This window comes from Rhineura floridana, chromosome 8 (assembly GCF_030035675.1).
Source record: "Rhineura floridana isolate rRhiFlo1 chromosome 8, rRhiFlo1.hap2, whole genome shotgun sequence".
NCBI lineage: Eukaryota > Metazoa > Chordata > Lepidosauria > Squamata > Rhineuridae > Rhineura > Rhineura floridana.
Genome location: NC_084487.1, coordinates 21,772,906 through 21,791,553, shown reverse-complemented (window position 1 = coordinate 21,791,553; position 18,648 = coordinate 21,772,906). Strand labels below are relative to the sequence as shown.

Sequence of the window (18,648 nt, the reverse complement as noted above, 5' to 3'; positions counted from 1 at the left end):
TTATTCTTATTATTTATTACATTTGTATACCGCCCCATAGCCGAAGCTGTCTGGGCGGTTTACAACAATTAAAAACATTAAGAACAAATATACAAATTTAAAAACACTTAAAAATTTTTTTAAAAGCACGTGCTAAAATGCCTGGGAGAAGAGGAGGTTATTTATTTATTTATTTGATTTATATCCTGCCTCTCCTCCCAGCAGGAGGTGATGTAGCTCCTGCTGGGCTCCTGCTGCTAGAGTAGCTACTCTATTTCAGAATGGTATGAAAAAATCTAGGATATTTTAAGACTGACTAAACTAACGTATTGTAGAAGAAGAACTACTGCACAAGCAAATAGATTCTTAGAATGATGGATACTGTTTATTACGTTCTGGAATGACAAATTCCAGGAGAATATACATCCATACAATCTTTTTGGGTTTTTTGCAATATATGCTGTATTGTGCAGCTATGTAAACACAAATTAGACAAATTCATGGAGGACAGGGCTATCAATGGCTACTAGCCGTGATGGCTGTGCTCTGCCACCCTAGTCAGAGGCAGCATGCTTCTGAAAACCAGTTGCCGGAAGCCTCAGGAGGGGAGAGTGTTCTTGCACTCGGGTCCTGCTTGTGGGCTTCTCCCAGGCACCTGGTTGGCCACTGTGAGAACAGGATGCTGGACTAGATGGGCCACTGGCCTGATCCAGCAGGCTCTTCTTATGTTCTTATGTTCTTTTAATAAAAATAAAATATAAAACAAAAACCTATGCACAAAGCCACATTTCACTTTTTTTCCACTTGCACTTGCCATGGGGTTAGAACTGTCAACAGCTCCTAACTAGATAGACATTTCTGGAATCAGTGAAAATATTCTGTTGAGATCAACTGGCTCACACTACCTGATTTCGCTGCACTAGAAGCAGGATTTTCTTCCTAGGATCAGAGATGCTTACGCATTGCACATAAAAAGCATCACCCCATGGTTTGAATTACTGCCTTTTCAAAAAGATATGACTCCCTGAAAGACACTTTATCGTTTCTTTTTTTCCTTTTTTTGAGGCCATCTCTTATTTATGGGCATTGTCAGAAATGAATCAAGGTGACCAATGGCACTGAACCAGTCCTAGGAGGAGGCAGAATTAATAGGACACTCACATAGTTTGTGCTTATAAGCCTGGGGTGGGGGAAGAGGGAGAGAGAGGAGAGTGTATTTTTAATTATTGTTATGTCTGGTGGCAAGTGTCTAGCAGAGGCATTGCTCTGAACTAGGGTACAAAAGCAGGACAGAGTGGGTCATTTTCCAGAGTCGTTAAAGTTATCTCACCTCTTTCCATTTTTTTGTGGAAGATCTCAGATCATTTCCAGGTTAATCGGAGGTGAGCTTCAGACAGTACACCTGTCTCTAACCCTTACTTTGCCTGCATCATCACTGATATCTGAAGGCCAGTCTAAAGCAACATTACCCAAATAGCAAGTCACTGTGCAATGCAGCCCTGTCAAGCACAGCTTTCTCCTTAGCATAGTATGTCTTCTCCACACAAACCAGGGGGCATGTAGACCTGTCCCAACTAGTGATGCTGCCGAAACTCATGACTGGTCACTTTGCAAGCTGAACCTGATCGGTTTGGAAAAGGATCAGACATGTACAAAGCCTTACACTCTCACTAGTGAACCACAATATTCTTGTAATTCAGAGATTGATCATGATTTAACTTGTACCTTCTGCACATGCACACTCAGCATGATCATCTCCTAAGGGCTGCTTGGTGCCACGGTGCTGTGGAGTATGCCTCTCAGCAATGGCTTCGCTGCCACTTACTGCTACGGTGTGGAGCACGGGAGGGTGGTGATGAGGTCAAGGTGGCACAGACTTCTCCTGTTAAAGCTGCCTGTGAGCGGCTAGCTCATTTCTGCAAGTGACTAGCTAGTGCAGTGATTCTCAAATTGTGCGCCAGGGCACACTGGTGCGCCGCAAGAGGTGGCTAGGTGTGCCGTGAAGATTATGAAAGTATATTAAGTTATTTTTATTCATAGTTTAAAATATATTAATATATTTTTAATTTTGTACACAAAGTGCACCAGAAAAGTTTTACAGTGCGCCGCAAACCAAAAAAGTTTGAGAACCACTGAGCTAGCGCATGGAGCTCCCTGCCACCACTTGCATTGAAATCAATGCACAGCAAGTCCTCCAGAGACCAAAAGGTCTTTCTGGTGATGTGCTATGGTGATGTGCTATCGCTCTCTGGAGGAATTTTACATATTTACACATAATTTGAACACAAAATCCATAAAACACATTAACTACATACAAATTCCCCCAGAGAGCGACAGAACATCAAGGCTTGCTGTTCTCACTGGACCTTGCAACATTCATTACAAGTGCACATGGCTGAGGCAGAAGCCCTGTGCGCTAGCTACTCATTTGCAGAAATCTGCAATTACTTTGTTTAAAAAAGGGCAGGGGGGAATGCTTGACTGAAATTATAAGTGGGAGTTTCAGTAAACAGTAAGAAAATTATGAGTTCAAACAGGGCAATTTCATCAATCTCGAGTCCTGAGATAGCTTCTCTACCTTTTCCCAGTTATTCAGTGACATTTCTGGTCTCTCTCTCTCTCTGTTATATGATAAGTATTAATATATGATATTATGTCCAAAGCATGTTCCTTGGGATGGTGCCGTGTCACTTTTGTCATGACCAGCGGGCTTGCACTTCGTTGGCATTAAGTAAGCATTACGATGGAAGCCCCTTTTCTTCCTCGTATCATCTATTCCTTAAAAATCAAGGTTTCAACTTCCCTCTTCTTCCCCCTGTCTTGCAATCACTCATTTCTTGTAATGATAAATATCAATGAGATAATCTTGATTATTTCAAAGGTTATCAGCGGGTGTTATTTTACATCTAGAAAGCCTTTGTATGTTCGCCGGGAGCTATGTCACTGTGGTCACTGACTTGTGCCACTTATAGGCCATCAAGACCTGCACTGGATTGTGAAGTCTACCAGCCTCTGTCAGACCTGGCAACACAGGCTGGCCATTTACACAGCCACTTAACAAAGGGATGGCAAAGAATGAGGAGCCTTTTGATAACTAGGGACTCTTGACTGAGTCCCTAATTTTGAAGGGGCTTCTTAATAGCTGGATCATGAAAACAAACAAGACAATGAGGTGTTAATGGTTGCATTAACAACCCAAGGGAAGCCAAACCCAGGTTATGGTCTGAAGGCACATGAGCTCTATATTTTGCCTTTCCTCAAGTGTTTCAATGGATACCCTCTTCTATTTAATTGTTCTGTGAGTATTCTTGCCTGCATGTGGAAATCCTTAATCTCACTACAGTTTCTGCTTATTCTCAGCACCTGTGAATAAGGAAGATTACATTTCATGTGCATTGGATGGTAACTACTATATTGCAAGAATGAATTGGCAAAATGCATTTTTATGGAATATATTAGTAGTGAGTCCCCTGTTTTGTATAGAGACCTCCACATCTAAAAAAATGAACTTTAAATTGTTGTAATTCATATAAAATGTTATGGTCTTGTGAACCCCATTTATGTACTGTAAAAACTCTTCAAGGGTCTTTGAAGGCCACATGAGGACACACTGCCTTGCCAAAGCTAAGCAGGACTGGGTCTGGTCACTGAATGGATGAGAGTTCACATGGGAACCACATGTATATACAAGTATTTAAAGTAACACTTGCTCAATAATTTGCTTTAATAATGTTATTTGTTATCTAATTTCGAGAATTATTATTTAATTTTGAGAACTGTATTATTTTATTGAGGTATTACAATTGATGTATTGTTATGTTTGTTTTCTTTTGTAAGCTGCCTTGAGGGCCTTTTGGCCATAAGGCGGGGTATAAATTTAATTAATAATAAATAAATAAATAAATAAATAAATAAATGTATGCCACCTTGGGTTCCTTGACGAAAGAAAGGTGGGGTATCAATGTAATAAAATAAATAAAGAAACAATTTCCCTGCATTCACACCAGCATGGAACACAATGGAAAAGAAAAACAAAACAGGAACATGTCAGTGAAGATTAACCCAACTCAAATCTACAGAAACAAGTCAAACATTTATTTGTGGTTGTTTTTACCTGGCCTTGGTCCATGTGTCACCTAAAGACATCCATAGGTGTCCTTCCTCACTCGTGACAGTATAACGCAAGAATTCTGTTGTATCTTTTGTTAAAAGAGGGCTGAGGACTGTACTAGCAAGCTCAGGACCTCCTGTTGCCTGTACCACCTATGACAAATGCATATAAAATAGGTTTATTGTTTATATAGTGGGACTGATAATGGATACCATTTAGCATGGTGTTCTAGTAAGCACTGTCAGGGAAGTTGCCCATGCTACATTTTGCAGTCGGGTTCAGATGCAAAAGCAAGAATCACCACCTTCTCTTTTAAAATACATGTAAATGAGGCCCTGGTCCTTTCCTAGTTGCTATTTTCGTGTATTTTAAAGGGAATTATCAATGAGTTGCACAGGCATACATGCTTTAAAACTGACACTATACATGTGCAATTTGTGCTCGGATGTCTAGAACCTAATTCCAAATCCTTTTTAGTATTTTTAACCTGTTCTTGGCCAAACTGAGCCTTTGGAATTGAACAGGCAAGATGTTGGCAAAAAGAAAAGAAAAGAAGGAATCCAGATGGTGCGTCTGCAGAAGGGTTTTTGATCCAGTGGGTGGCTCTACTAATAGAAAGAAAAAGGCAATATTTGTTGATGCCTCCTCCCCCCTGCAGTTTCCAGTGTCCCCCAAATCTGCTCCAGAGAGTTGGGGGACCCTCCAAAACAGGTGGAAGGAGCCTACCAGGGGACAGGATACATTGGTTGCTAATAGCCACAACGGCAATGTCCTATCTCCACTATCAAAGGCAGTATGTCTCTGAGTGCCAGGTGCTGGGAATCGCAGGTGAGGAGATCACTGTTGCACTCAGGTCCTGCTTGCGAGCTTCCCATGGGCATCTGCTTGGCCATTGTGAGAACAAGATGCTGGACTAGATGGGCCTGTGGCCTGATCCAGGAGGGCTCTTCTTATATTTTTAAAGGGCAATTGGCAAAAATGGACTGCTCTTAATTAGCTAATCGAAAGCCTGTCCGTGAGCAGAAGGGCACCAACTGGTTCCACCCAGAAGATGTTTAGCATAGACAATGCTTTTCATCTGCATGACATGGATCATCCTCTTGATTAGACTTTGAAGTGATCATGTGGTTTAAACAGAGCGAATTCAAATTTTGTGATATTTTACATCAAGAAATAATCTTACCATATTTAAGGGAGTAAACAGAAAATGAATCAATTCAGGTGCGCTGGGATTCTGAATGTGTGGCTTTAATTTTGCCTGTAGGAGGAAAAAGAAAGAAAAATGTCTTTTTAAGACAGGTAACAGGGAAAGGACAAAGCTCAGGAATATAACACACAGGATGCATTTAGGAAGTTCTGGACTCAATATCTGGTTTCTAATTAAAACACTGTCAGGCAGAAGAAAAGCTTCTGCTGAGATCCTTGACTCTACCAGTCAAGACAGGGCATCAAATCTATTAGACAGCTGTTTATTTAGCCTCAATGTCTCAATTCAGACAATCCCCAAAACCACAGTTGGGATGATTGATAAGATGCCTCAGGCACGCAAGTTTACTCCTTCCTCTTCTCTCCTTGATTTTTGCACACAGACGTCCTTTTTCATTTTCAAGTGGCTTCTCGACAGTTTGCTGTTTAAAAGCCACTTGGCATCCAAACTGGAAAGCTACAGTTAGCTCTAACTTCTATGGTTTGCGAACTCTCTTTCAAGCCACAGTTTCAAATCATGGTTTGGATATGAGCACTAGCATGTAAGACCCACGGCTCCGCCTGAACATTGTGTTGAAGAAGGAGCAGGAGTGCACTCGATAGCCCCAACATTCCATTGGCTGCAGCCTCAAACCTTCATGCACCGGGCATAAGGCTTGCAGAGGGGCTTCTTCAAGTGTTTAGCTGAATGTGCTTAGAATCTTCCCTGCAACTGGAGATCCTGATTGTGGAGGGACTTCTAAGCTGACTGAACTTAACGTAGCATCTCCATTCAGAGCTTCCCATTCAGAGATTTGGGGGGGGGCATTGCCTAGCACTCCTTATACACTTTATCCTTTCCCTTCATGCGTTCTTTGAATGCTCGAAAAGGGCTCCTCTGTTTGCTATTGCAACTGGATCACATAAATTATAATCAGAGCACCCAAGGAAAAGATAAGGGAATCAATGCATTAGATGGGAAGAAGGAGCGGACCGTGAGAGCCAGTGGCACGTTAGTGATCTTGATTTGGAGTGTTGTCTGAACTGAACTAGTGAACTTGCTCTTGGGAGGGGAGGTGAAATAATTCAGCTGAAACAGCATGGTTCTGAAAGTCACTGTGGTCTTGTCGGCAGAGATGTATGCAGCCCTGGTACATCCACAAAAGTATCCTCACTGAGCTATCAGCTCCCTGGCTGTCCTTGGCTGGTCATCTTCCTCAGACAACTTCCCAAACATCATTCTGAATCAAACATAGGAATGAGGGAAGCTGCCTTATACTGAGTCAGACCATTGGTCCATCTAGCTCAGTACTGTCTGCACTGACTGGCAGTGGCTCTCCAGGGTTTCAGGCAGGGGTCTCTCCCAGCCTTACCTGGAGATGCTGGGGACTGAATCAGAAACCTTCTACCATGGAGCTATGGCCCTTCCCCAAATTAAGCTTGTCAGAAGCCCTTTGGAGAAACATGGCTGTGATTCTTTACTTAGTTAAAGAATAATAGTAACTGGGGAAGAGGTGCAGTCTGGAGGAAGCAGGTGATGACTGGGGGGGAAAGACAGGAAAAACCAGATTCCAAAGGGCATTCAGTAACCAGCAGCTCGCAGCAGCAGCAGGTTCAACAAAAAGGCAGGAGAATGGCCTACAAGATGCAGTGAGGGCCAGCAACTTGGATGGTTTTAAAAGAGGATTAGTCAAATTTGTGGAGGAAAAGGCTGTCAACGGCCGCTAGCTATGATGGCTATATTCTGCCTCCACTGTTGGAGACAGTATGCCTCTGAATGCCAGTCGCTTAGAATCAAAATTGGGCAGACCACTGTTGCACTCAGATCCTGCTTACGGGCTTCACATAGGAATCTGATCAGCTACTGTGAAAACCGGATGCTGGACTAGATGGATCCAGCACGATGCTTCTTACGTTCTAAGTATTTGCTCACAGGCACTTACCAGAAGATTGAAGCCATGTTTAAATTTTTGCAAACAGTCGACAAATTCATCCGGAGATGGAGGTTTGGCGCGGAGAGTTAAGACACCCTCTGGGGATCAAAGAACAAAACAAAGTCACTTGGCAGAATCTCTTGGAGGCATCCATATCCATAGCAAAATGGGTGTGGGAGGAGGGGGGGTCTACACATGAAGCAGAAGGAGGTGGCAGAATGAACTGTCTCCCGATGTACATAGAAGTAGCAGCTCATCAGGGAGAGCAGTCCTTATCTCAGCACTTTGCCTGCTGTGCTGGGTTTCTATCTGCAGCCTTTTTAGTCAATTAACAAGGCTGATGAATTAATTCTTGCCAATCTAAGCAAATTCCATTGCTTCAAATTTGCACTCTGAATCTCACATCCCATGCTTTGAATTGTTTAACATTATAGGGGAGAGCAGAAAGGGAGACCCAATGTTGCAGATTTCAACAAACGCCATGTGTAAGATTTAGCTGTAGCCTAAAATGCTTCTCTGAGCATCTTGGATGGAGGGCAGGATTAAAATGTAACAAACAAATGAACACACAAAAAAGAAAGTGTGCTGGACTGAGGCTGAGTGGGCCCAACCCAAATTCAGACTGGAACTTAAAAAGAAAGAAGAGATCATAGCTGCTAGGTCATGGAGGGGAACCTATAGGTTCCCCAGATGGTGCTGGTCTCTAGCTTCCATCAGCCCCAGCCAGCACGGGCATTGGTCAGGGATGATGGGAGCTGTAGTGCAACAACATCTGAAGGGCCACAAATTCCCCACCTCTGGTATAGATAATACTGTGTGCGTGCAGCAGAGAGAATCAGAGTTAGAAGGGACATTAGAGGCCATATAGTCTAACCCGTATGCTCAGTGCAGGATCTTGCATCTTTCCTAAGCTCTTATACTTGAAGAAGGAGAAAGGCAAAAACCAGGATGGGGAACGTGCGGCCCTCCAGATGTTGTTGGACTCCACCTCCCACCAGTCCCAAACAGCATAGCCAATGTTTAGGGAAGATGGGAACTGTAGTCCAACAAATACCTTGGAAGGCCACAAGTTCCCCACCCATGACCATAAAGAAGGCTTCCAATAAGGCTATTAAGTCCATAGTCTAAAGTTACTGAACTGCGCAACCGCCTACAAGTGAATTTCCCATTCTGGAGAGCGTTCACTGTCATTAGGAAACACTTTATTTCTCTTGTTTGTTTGTTTAAATCCCAGACTCTGATCAGGCATCATGTTAAGACAAGGTAGCCAACATGGTGCCCTCCAGATGTTGCCAGACTCCCAACTCCCTTCAGCCCCAGCCAGCATGGCCAAGAGTCAGGGATGATCACAGTTGGGAGTCCAACACCATCTGGGGGACTGCGGGTTCCTGATCCCTGAAGCTAGACACAAGGGGATCTCTTGGGATCCCATTCAAGCGAAATAAACCCCTTACCACCGGGTCCTTTCTTTTTATTCTTCTTGGTTTTCTTCCTCTTCGAAAGCTCCGCAAACGCTTCAGCCGCTTTTTGAAGTTTGGTGACGAAATATTCAATATCGTCCAAAATATGGTTCAGAATTTGCTGAGGAGGAAAAAAGGGGGTGAGTGGGGAGAGGAGAGGAGGAGGAGGAAGAGTTCAAAACGGTCAGGAAGTCTGCCCAAACAATAGCACAGTCAGTCCCTAAGCAGAATTAGAAACCACACAGGGGATGAAGGGAACATTCCATTCACAGGAAGCAACAAATGCTAAAATTAATCTGCCTGACATTTCCATATAGCAAAAGCCTATATTTTCCTTCAGAAATTGTCATCATTAAGAGCTCTTGCTAGGTAAGATCTGAGATGATTAAACCCTAGAATGGAAAATGGACTGCCTTCAAGTAGATCCTGACTTATGGCGACCCCATGAATAGGGTTTTCGTGGGAAGTGGTATTCAGAGTGGGTTTGCCATTGCCTCCCTCTGAGGCTGAGAGGCAGTGACTGGCCCAAGGTCACCCAGTTAGCTTCACGGCTGTGTGGGGATTCGAACCCTGGTCTCCCAGGTTGTAGTTCAACACTCTAACCACTAAGCCGCACACTAATTATTTCTACATGTTCTCCCACACACAGACAATATACCCCATGGAAATATCATCCTGCTTGTTGGAAATATGAGCTACAGACACCTGTTTTTCCCCGTAGTCACCTTAAGTCTTCAAATGTCCAGCTATTATAAAACTATGCAAGTGTTACCAAGATGGCGGCAGGGGCATAAGCCCATTAGGGAAACCTCGGCTGCCATCTTGGTTAATGATAGCCCTGCGCACACAGCATGTGTAACTGCAAAAAAACAGGAGAGACAGGTAGGTGGAGCCAGCTAACAGGCGGGCAGCTTGGAAGCTCCTCCCTGCATGGATCGTGGAAGCACTACTCTTCCCCCACCCTATCGAGGGCCCCCTTAGGTGCCCCTGTGGTCCCAGGGGCCCTCGGCCAGGGCCCATCCTGGCTGCCCTTTGACACTGGCCCTGATTGTTTTGACAGTCAGGATTGTGTTCTGATAAAAAAAAGGAAAAAACTGTTTGAGCCACTTGAATACTTTTAGCACTTGGCTGTAGAGACAAAAGAGAGCCTTATATCGGTGAAGGCTCTATGGTGTAGCCAAAGACATTTCTGAAGCATGGACTTAACGTGTATTTAAATTATTTTCACCAGGGACAGACTTTGTGCAGGACCTGAATACAGAACTCAGTCTCCAGTCTGCTTTAGAAACTTTGACTATCTGCTTGTGAGGCAGTGTAGTATAGCAATTAGAGCAAGGGTAGTCAATGCGGTGACCCCCAGATGTTGTTGGATTGCAACTACTGTCAATCAGTGGTCACGCTGGCTGGGCCAGAAGGGAGATGGATTCCGGCAATCCTCTGGAGGGCACCATGTTGGCTACCCCCTCCCCGTGATAGTGCCCCTGCAAACTTTTCAGGGCTTCCCTGAATTTGATGATTAGGAAAGGGCAGAGCAGCTTTTCCATTCCTACTAGACTTCCTTTGCAATGCGCAGTTGCAAAAGAGAACTGGGATGCGGTCCCAGGACACAGTTCTCAACTTATGGGGCAGCCCACTGCATGGACAGAGTGCGCAACACAGAGCATGCCCCAGAACCCTTGGCAACACAGAGAGGAGTTCCGTGGCAGGTGTTCAAGGCTTCCTTGTGACACCTTGTTATCAAAAGCATGCTTTGATGTTAGAAAAATTTGGAAACCAGTGGGCAGCTTTAGGTCCCCAACCTTGGGTCCCCAGATGTTGTTGGAATACAACTCATGTCATCTCTGACCATTGGTCATGCTGGCTAGGGATGACGGGAGTTGTAGTCCAACAACGTCTGGGGACCCAAGGCTGGGGGAAGGGTGGTCTATGCGCTTGATTGTCTTGCCCCTTCTAGCTCTGTTGCCTTGTGGTTTCACAACATCCTCTACATCCTTCACCTCATTCTTCCTTGCCTCTGCTAAAGCTCCCTAATCCAGTCATTTTCTCCATGGGGGGGGGGAGAGAGAGCGAGAGAGAGCTGTATGGTATATTTCTTAACCAGATCCAAGTGCTTCACACTTTATGCAGCAATGGTGTTGCAGGTACTCTAGGAAACATGCAAAAAATGTGAAAGGCAGACTCACATTCTCAGAAACACACTGGGTTTGTGCAAGAAAGTCTCAGCCAATCAGGAACTCTCTGGCATGCACCCAATTCAGGTCTATGGATATGAGCCTTCCTTTTACCCCTTATGCCTTTACTGTTGGAAATACGAGCGTTGAACGGAAACAAAACACAAATGTAACATTGCCTGGGTCTGTTATTCTTCATGGTCACGGAGGAGGCAACTTGCCTCCTGCTGCTGGCCAGGGCTCTGTGGTAGTGAAAAAGCCCAGGGAAGAGCTGAAGGCCTCAAGTCAGGAGCCAGACTGCCAGCTAACCCAGAGAATGGACACAGGAGGACCCCTGCCTTGGTTGCCTTGGCAACAGAGAAGTGGTAACTCCATCAGGAGGACACTGATGTCTCTCTAGAGGTTGAGAACCTTCAAAAGGACTCTATGTGTGCATGGAAGAGAAGCAGTCAAGCAAGATTAGCTCTGCAGCTGCCACTGAAGGCTGCTTGGTTGGAACTGACCTGCGCCAGGGCCTTTTCGGTAGTGGCTTCCACTTATGGAATGCCCTCACTGGCAAAGGTACATCTGACTCCCTCTGTATTAATATGCTGGAGGAATTTTGAAAGATTCCTGCTCACCCAGATATTTGATGGCTGAAAGATATTGTTCCTGGCAACCCTGAATTAACTGTGAAAATATGTGACTGCTTAAATGTTTTCAGATGTTTCTGATTTTAAAATAAAATAAAATAAAATAGTTTAGGGTTTTTTTTGCTGTTTGTCACACACACATCCTGGGCTCTTTTGGGAGGATGAGTGGGATAGAAATTTAATAAATAAATAAATAAATTGGTGAGCAGAAGCCAAGAATGGAAAAAAAGAAGGAAGAGGGTGACTATTCAACTCCATGTATATATCTGAGGTTTGGGGCACGAATTCAAGGTGGATTGGATCCCTCGGAAATGTAAACTCATGATGTGGCTCTTAGGGAATCCAGGAACAAGAGGTCTCGGCATCCATTATCTCTCTTCCCATCTCACAAAGCTCTTCTTTGGGTGTGGACAGATAGTTGTTGTGAATAGAATATGGGTCTAGCATCCAACTCCCTAGCAGATTTGGGCAACGCAGAGACAACACACACATACACACACACACGTCTTTCACTTACAACGTCTCTGTCGATCTTGGCTGCCATCATTTCAGCGCTTTCTTCATGCTCGTGGTACTGCCTAGGCTTCTCAACTAAGGAAAGAAGCATACCAATTGATTCACTCAACAGGGCTAGGACCAAAAGGGTTTGTATCATGCAACGACTGCCTCATGCACGGAACCCACAATACCAGAAATGGAAGGGTATTTCTTAATCCCTCACAGATGATGTGTAGTTGCATGCAGTGTCGTGAAAAGGGTCATGATAATAAGCCAAGTTCTATGCCCATTTCCATAGATGATACAAACCGTTAAAATACAGGGTCATATCAAACTAAGCATCTGAACAGGGTGGTTCATGACAGATGCTGTTGGAGGTTGCTCATTCATAGGGTCGCCATAAGTCATAATCGACTTGAAGGCACATAATCAAACTAAGCTCTACTTGGAGCAGACCCATTGAAATTGATGAACCTAAGTTAGTCATGACCCTTAATTTCAGTGGATCTATTCTGCGTATGACTAGCATTGGAGACAAGCTACACAGACACACTTGAGTTGTGCAGAAACCCTGTATTTATTTATTTTATCAGTAAAATGCATATCCCATCCTTTGTTCACATTACCAGGGTGGCTTATAATATAATATTAAGCACACACTTTTAATAACAGTCTGATTATTAACAGCCTTTTATAAACAGTTTGAGTCATGGTTAGGCAACATGGTGCCCTACAGAAATGGTTAGACTCCAACTTCCATCATCCCTGACCACTGGCCACGCTGCCTGGAGCTTATGGGAGTTGGTGTCTAACAACATCTGGACGCACCATGCTGGCTGCCCCTATAAAAAGGAGTCTTGCCCTGACAGAGACCTCTGGATTATCTAGAGTAGCATTTTCTGTTCTGACTGGCAACAGCTCTTGGTGATTTCAGACGGAGGTCTTTCCTACCTTTCCTGCCCAAGATCCTTTGAAATGAAGAAGGCAGGAGGGAACTTGGGATATTCTACATGCAAAGCATGTGTTCCATTGCTGGCCTGGTAAAAATGGTTTGCATTTGACATAAAGTACACTCAGCAGGCAAACTTTAGAGTCCACTCTTCCATACCTAATGATGTCAGTGTGCTGAGATCCTGCAGGAGTGCAAAATGTGGTAATGGGAGCAGGACTCAGCTTCCCAAGAATCTCAGCTTTCATTTAAAAACACACAGATCTGATTCACACATGCTACTAAGCTAAACTGTGGTTTGTCTGTATGTTCCAAACCACCCTAGCCAACTAACTATGGTTTGCTTGCAACCAACAAACTAGAATATGAAACCATGGTTCGAAGTTGAATTACAAATCTTGGCTTGTGCATTAACCATCTTTTCTCATTACATCCAAAACTGCTATCCTGGCATAATCCTGATTTGTTTCAGTGTCTTGCCCCTAATGCTCACCCAGCTATAGAGCCAAGAGGAAATTTAGAAAATGAAACCAACGTTAAGAGAAAGCAACCAGTGGTTACTTTATTTGCAAGACTAATTCTGGTTTGTTCAACAACCATGGTTAAAACAAACCTGGGCTTAGTTACCTGTGAACCCAGACACACTTACCAATCAACCAGTAACCTCAGGTGCTCACAGCTATAAAGATATGTTTGAAATGGGTAATGCTTGCTGAAATCTTTGGAGCTACAGTGACTGGATAAGATTTTCAGAAGTTGGGACTTCATTGTTCAGGACAGCTAATTGCCTTTCATTGTGACAAGAAAATTACAGCAGAGTCCCATTGTGTTCAATAGAGTTTCCTCCAGGTCAGTGTGCAAAATACTGCAGACTAAATTTTGTGCATATGCACAAAAAGCAGAATAAGTAATGCAAAGCAAGTGTAAGCAGAATTTTGCTCTTCTTGATAAACAATTAAAGAAAGTATTTTTAGTGTGGAATATATAGACAGCCCTGTCTATATCCCACAAGGACGTTTGTCCCGGGCAAGGTCAGTGTGCTGCATACAGCCCAAGGCCCAGGCACCTGGTTGGCCACTGTGAGAACAGGATGCTGGCCTAGATGGGCCACTGGCCTGATCCAGCAGGCTCTTCTTAAGTTCTTATGTTCTTAACAGGCCTGCCACGCAGCATTGCCAGTCTCTGGCTTACAAGCTTATCTCACACTTTCAGCAATACTCACAATCCCCTTGTTCGGCTGCCCAAGCGGACCAGGCAGCTACCCGGCTTCTGACATCCACCTGTGTCACAGTACCTGGGGGGACAGGAGCTGGTGCTCTCGGGGGTGGAGGAATGGCAATATCAGCTTTGGAAATCATCCTAGGCAGAAGACACAACAAATCCAAAGTGAAACACTAAGAAAATGAAATCTCGTCTCTCAACGGTTTATTACAGCGGTTCCTAAACTTTTTTCTCCGTCATGGACTACTTGTGAATTGCTGGTGGTCTTGGCGGACCATTTCATGATTTTTCTGCCCGTTGCAGCAATTGTAATGTGCGTTAAATATTTACATTGATTTTTAATTGGATCTTTACTGCTTCTTTTATTTCTCACACTGTATTTTGTTGTATTACAATTTGCATTCCATAGAATTCAAACTGTGAGAAATAAAAGCAGCAATAAGAATACAATTAAAATCATTATGAATATTTAACACTGGCATGCTGCAGACCATCTGCATAGAACTCATGGACTACTGGTGATCCATGGACCACTGCTTGGGGGCCCCTGTTTATCAGCAAGTGGGGGAGGAGGAACCCCCATCCTCTGAACTCTCAGATACATGTCATTTCTCTCTCTCTCTCTCTCTCTCTAGGAAGGAGCACAGAGCAACTTCAATAAATTATAAATATGTATCGATGAGGCCGAATAGTAGGCACTTTCCGACTCAAAGCAACATCAACTTCTTTACAGAACAGATGCCAATCTAAAAGCAAAACACATGACTAAAAAAATAAAAAATGAATGGATACATTTTCCTTACAGATTTTGAGCAAAGTAACATTCTTTTCCAAGAATTTAACAGAATGTATATTAGGTTTCACTAATCCATGTGAAAAGGCCATAAAAATTTGCAGACGGGGTTTGGTATGTGCGCATGGTGCATTTTAAGGAGTGTAAAGCTATTGTGGAGAGAGACCAAGTGCCCACGCACAACTTGAAGAGTGCCATCAAAAGAAAATTTGGAGAATGCTCGGGATTGCCAACATTTCTATAAGCCTGAGTTCCGCAACGAAATGTTACTGCTCATTTTCACACATATATACCCCTGGGTGCCATCAGCCATAAGGAGCTCAAGCAGGGTGTTGCAGAATAAATAACGCAACGTAAGTGAAAGCATTTAGCTCTGCTTGTTCAAGTTTAATATTTTTAGTGTGCAGCACGACACTCTGGATCCAGAGTGGTGCAATGGTCTTCTGTGAGTGCAGTAGAGCTTCTCCCTCGTCGCCTCCAGCCCCCCTCCCCAAATCTGCTCTAGACGGTCGGGGGACCCTCTGGAGCAGATTTTGGGGCTCACAGGGGGAGGAGAGAAAACGAAAGTCCTGCTGCACCAGCAGAATTACCCGTACAGAGCACTGGATACAACCCTATGCATATTTGGTGTGGAGTTCCTATCTCCATCCTGCCAGGTTTGTCTTAGACTAAGGCCCCAAGGTTGCCTCCAGCATGCCAAGTGTCCCCCAAGCATGCTCATGCCTCTTTTGTTTCTCATTTGCTGCATGCTGGCTCTGCTTCTAATGGCACTCACTGCCTGCGCTCACTATTAGGAGCATATGATATCATTTGCAAAACAAGCCTTAATTGTTACCTGAGGGTTTCAAGTCTCCTTTTTGGCTTCCCCCCTTTGCTGTCGCTGATTGCACTTTCAATATCTTCATGGATAAAGTTAGCCTGAGCAGGAGCAGAAGCAGCTCAATAGGTAAAGACAGAAAATTTGAGTAGGTTATGTATTGAACACCGTAAGAACTTAAAAGCAAGGCCACACCAAGAAAATCAAACTTCTGCCCTAAGGACAGTTCTGCTAATTCTACAGAGAGACAAGAGGAACTGGGCCAGCTGAATAGATTCTGCAGATTAAACACATTTTTCAATATTATTTTGCATCATTTATCCTAGCGGTACAACTTCCTGAAAGGAGGAAGAAGTTACGGAGAATGTTGACTCCTCGTCCCTGGAACAGAGCAAGTTTTACTCAGCCATCAATTTTGGTGCTTAAAATTCACTGGGTATCACACACACAGGACTAGTAAGTGGAGACCCCTGGACCAAGGATGGGGACCTTGGAGTCCTACCACATCTGTTGGGCCATAACTCCCCAGACAGCATGGCTAATAGTCAGTGATGGTGGGAGCTGTAGCCCAAAAACATCTGGAGGACCACAGCTTCCCTATCCCTAACAGGTATCATAAGAACATAAAGGCCCGGGCAGATCAAACCAAAGGTCCATCTACTACAGCATTCTGCTTCGAACCAGATGCCTCCAGTGAAGTCCACAAGCATGGAATGAAAGCAACAGCCCTCTTCTCCCATGGTTGATTGCTTGTAGCTGGAATTAAGCCAGTGTGGTATAGCGGTTACAGTGTTGGACCGGGACCTGAGAGACCAGGGTTCAAATTCCCGCTTGGCCATGAAGCTCATTGGGCTAGTCACTGTCTTTCAGCCTAACCTACCTCGCAGGGCTCTTGTGAGGATAAAAAATGGAGGAGAATTTTTTTTGAGCTCCTTGGAGGAAAGGTGGGACATAATAAATAATAAAATAAATAAACAAATTGTGGCACACTGCCTTAGAATCTGGAGGTTCCATAGAGCCGTAATTATTGATTGCCGCCAATAACACCCATCCTCCATGCAGTGGCAGCTGGTGGCTCCATGTCAGTGGGGCAGTGGAATCAGCTCCAGGTTTTAGTCTGAAGTTTCAAGGAGCTGTCCAAGATGCTTGAAAGTTCAGACTAAAACCTGGAGCAGGTTCCACTGCCCCACTGACATGGAGCCACCAGCTGCCACTGCCTCCATGTGTTTGCCTATACCTTTTTCAAAACCATCTAAACCAGTGGTCACCATCACCACATCTCATGGCACTGAATTCCATACATTTATTACATATGGTGTGGTGGGGAAAAAAAACACCTTCCTGTGTCTGTCCTGATTGTATTGCCAGTCAACTTTACTGAATGATCCTGAATTCTAGTCTTACAAGATGCTATAATCTCATCCCTGGATCACTGCAGGATGAGAACTCAATACTAGTCCCAGGCTATGGTCTGAAGGCACATGAGGCCACCACCTTGCTGAAGCTAAGCAGGTCTGGGTCTGGTCAGCGCCTGGATGGGAACCACATGTATGCCACCTTGGGTTCCATGGTGAAAGCACGGCGGGGTAAAAATGTACCAAATAAATAATTGTGGAGCATTTGCTTTGCATGTAGGAAGTCTCATGTTGTATCCCTGGTGCTTCCAGGTAACAGGCAGCAGGCAAGGGGAGAGACCTTTGCTTGAAAACCTGGAGCTCCCCTGCCAGTCAGAGCAGACAATACTGGGCAAGTTGAACAGACAGACTGACATGATATAAGGCAGCTTCTTATTTTGGGGAGTGGAGCTTGGTACTTTGAGCTACCCACTCCCAGAATCTTAAGGACTTGCTCATCCTGCATTGGCCACAGATCTCATCTGTCTCTCACACACTGAATAGGGCAAGGAAAGAAGTCATCACAGCCTGTTCCAGCTGGACTGCTCTTCCTCCTGCAGAGGCCAACCACCACTAACTACCCTGCGGGAAAGAAAGGAGAGCAAAACAGGCAGGAGAAGTCACCATACCTAGCTTGCTCCAATGGTATTGCTTTCGGCTGTCCCACAGGGCCAGTTTCCCCAAATGCCCCACAAGCAGGACCCCAGGCAAGTGGAGAACACATCAGGAGCCTGCTCCTGCTCAACTGCCCCCTCTCTCACAGGGCCAACTGCCACCAACTGCCCCGCAGGAAGAAAAGAGGAATAAAAAAGGGCAGGCAAAGTGTGTGTGTGTTTTAATATGCTTTGTGCTACTTGGATAAATGATGATGATCTGGGTTTTGTTTCTCCCTGCAGAACTCGATTACATCTCTGCAACATGCGTGCTGCTCACAGCTTAAATGTGATTACATGCTAATCATTTTAGAACTATTGTTATACACAGGAGTCAATAATATTTATGGATGCTGGATGGCAGCAAGCCAAGCTCTGTTCAGGGTTATTGGCACATCAGCACCAAAAAAAGAAGGGAAAAAAGATATTCCGCACACAGCAAATGCTCCGCTTCCAAGTAAATACAGAACAGCTGCTCTTCAAAAAATGTCCAAGAGTAGCTTGCCAATATTAGTCAGTGCTCTCTGCACTACTTTGGAAGCCAAAACTATCACATTCTCATCCAAGTCTTTACCAGTCAGGCAAGAGCGTCACAATTTAACAGGCACTTCTAGCTCGGAGCTGATTATGCTCCTCTGCCGTGTCAAAGCAAGATGCTGAAATAAGGTTCTGATTGTCATCTTATTGATTTCATCTTATTAATGTGCTGCGTCAGTGATTTTCAAACTTCCCATCTTCAGGCTCAAGGGCATACATTCAGTTACCAGAGAGCAGGGATGGAAGGATCTGTAAATTTTGGTCCTCTCAGCTTCTCATTTTTCCAATCTTAAATTCAGCTCTCCACATTTCTG

General features: G+C 44.3%; 1 protein-coding gene across 6 annotated transcripts in view; it reads right to left on the bottom strand.

Moving 5' to 3' along the window:
* Nucleotides 1-18,648, bottom strand: part of EPS8 (EGFR pathway substrate 8, signaling adaptor) — a 195,739-nt gene that overhangs the window by 31,876 nt on the left and 145,215 nt on the right. For all 6 annotated transcript variants that reach the window (XM_061638501.1, XM_061638499.1, XM_061638504.1 and 3 more), the window contains 7 exons: nt 15,769-15,851; nt 14,142-14,278; nt 11,990-12,063; nt 8,664-8,790; nt 7,219-7,307; nt 5,274-5,348; nt 4,094-4,242 (listed from right to left, as the gene is read on the bottom strand). In XM_061638501.1, the coding sequence (XP_061494485.1) occupies nt 4,094-4,242; nt 5,274-5,348; nt 7,219-7,307; nt 8,664-8,790; nt 11,990-12,063; nt 14,142-14,278; nt 15,769-15,851 (734 nt within the window). The remainder of the gene's footprint in view (nt 1-4,093; nt 4,243-5,273; nt 5,349-7,218; nt 7,308-8,663; nt 8,791-11,989; nt 12,064-14,141; nt 14,279-15,768; nt 15,852-18,648) is intronic.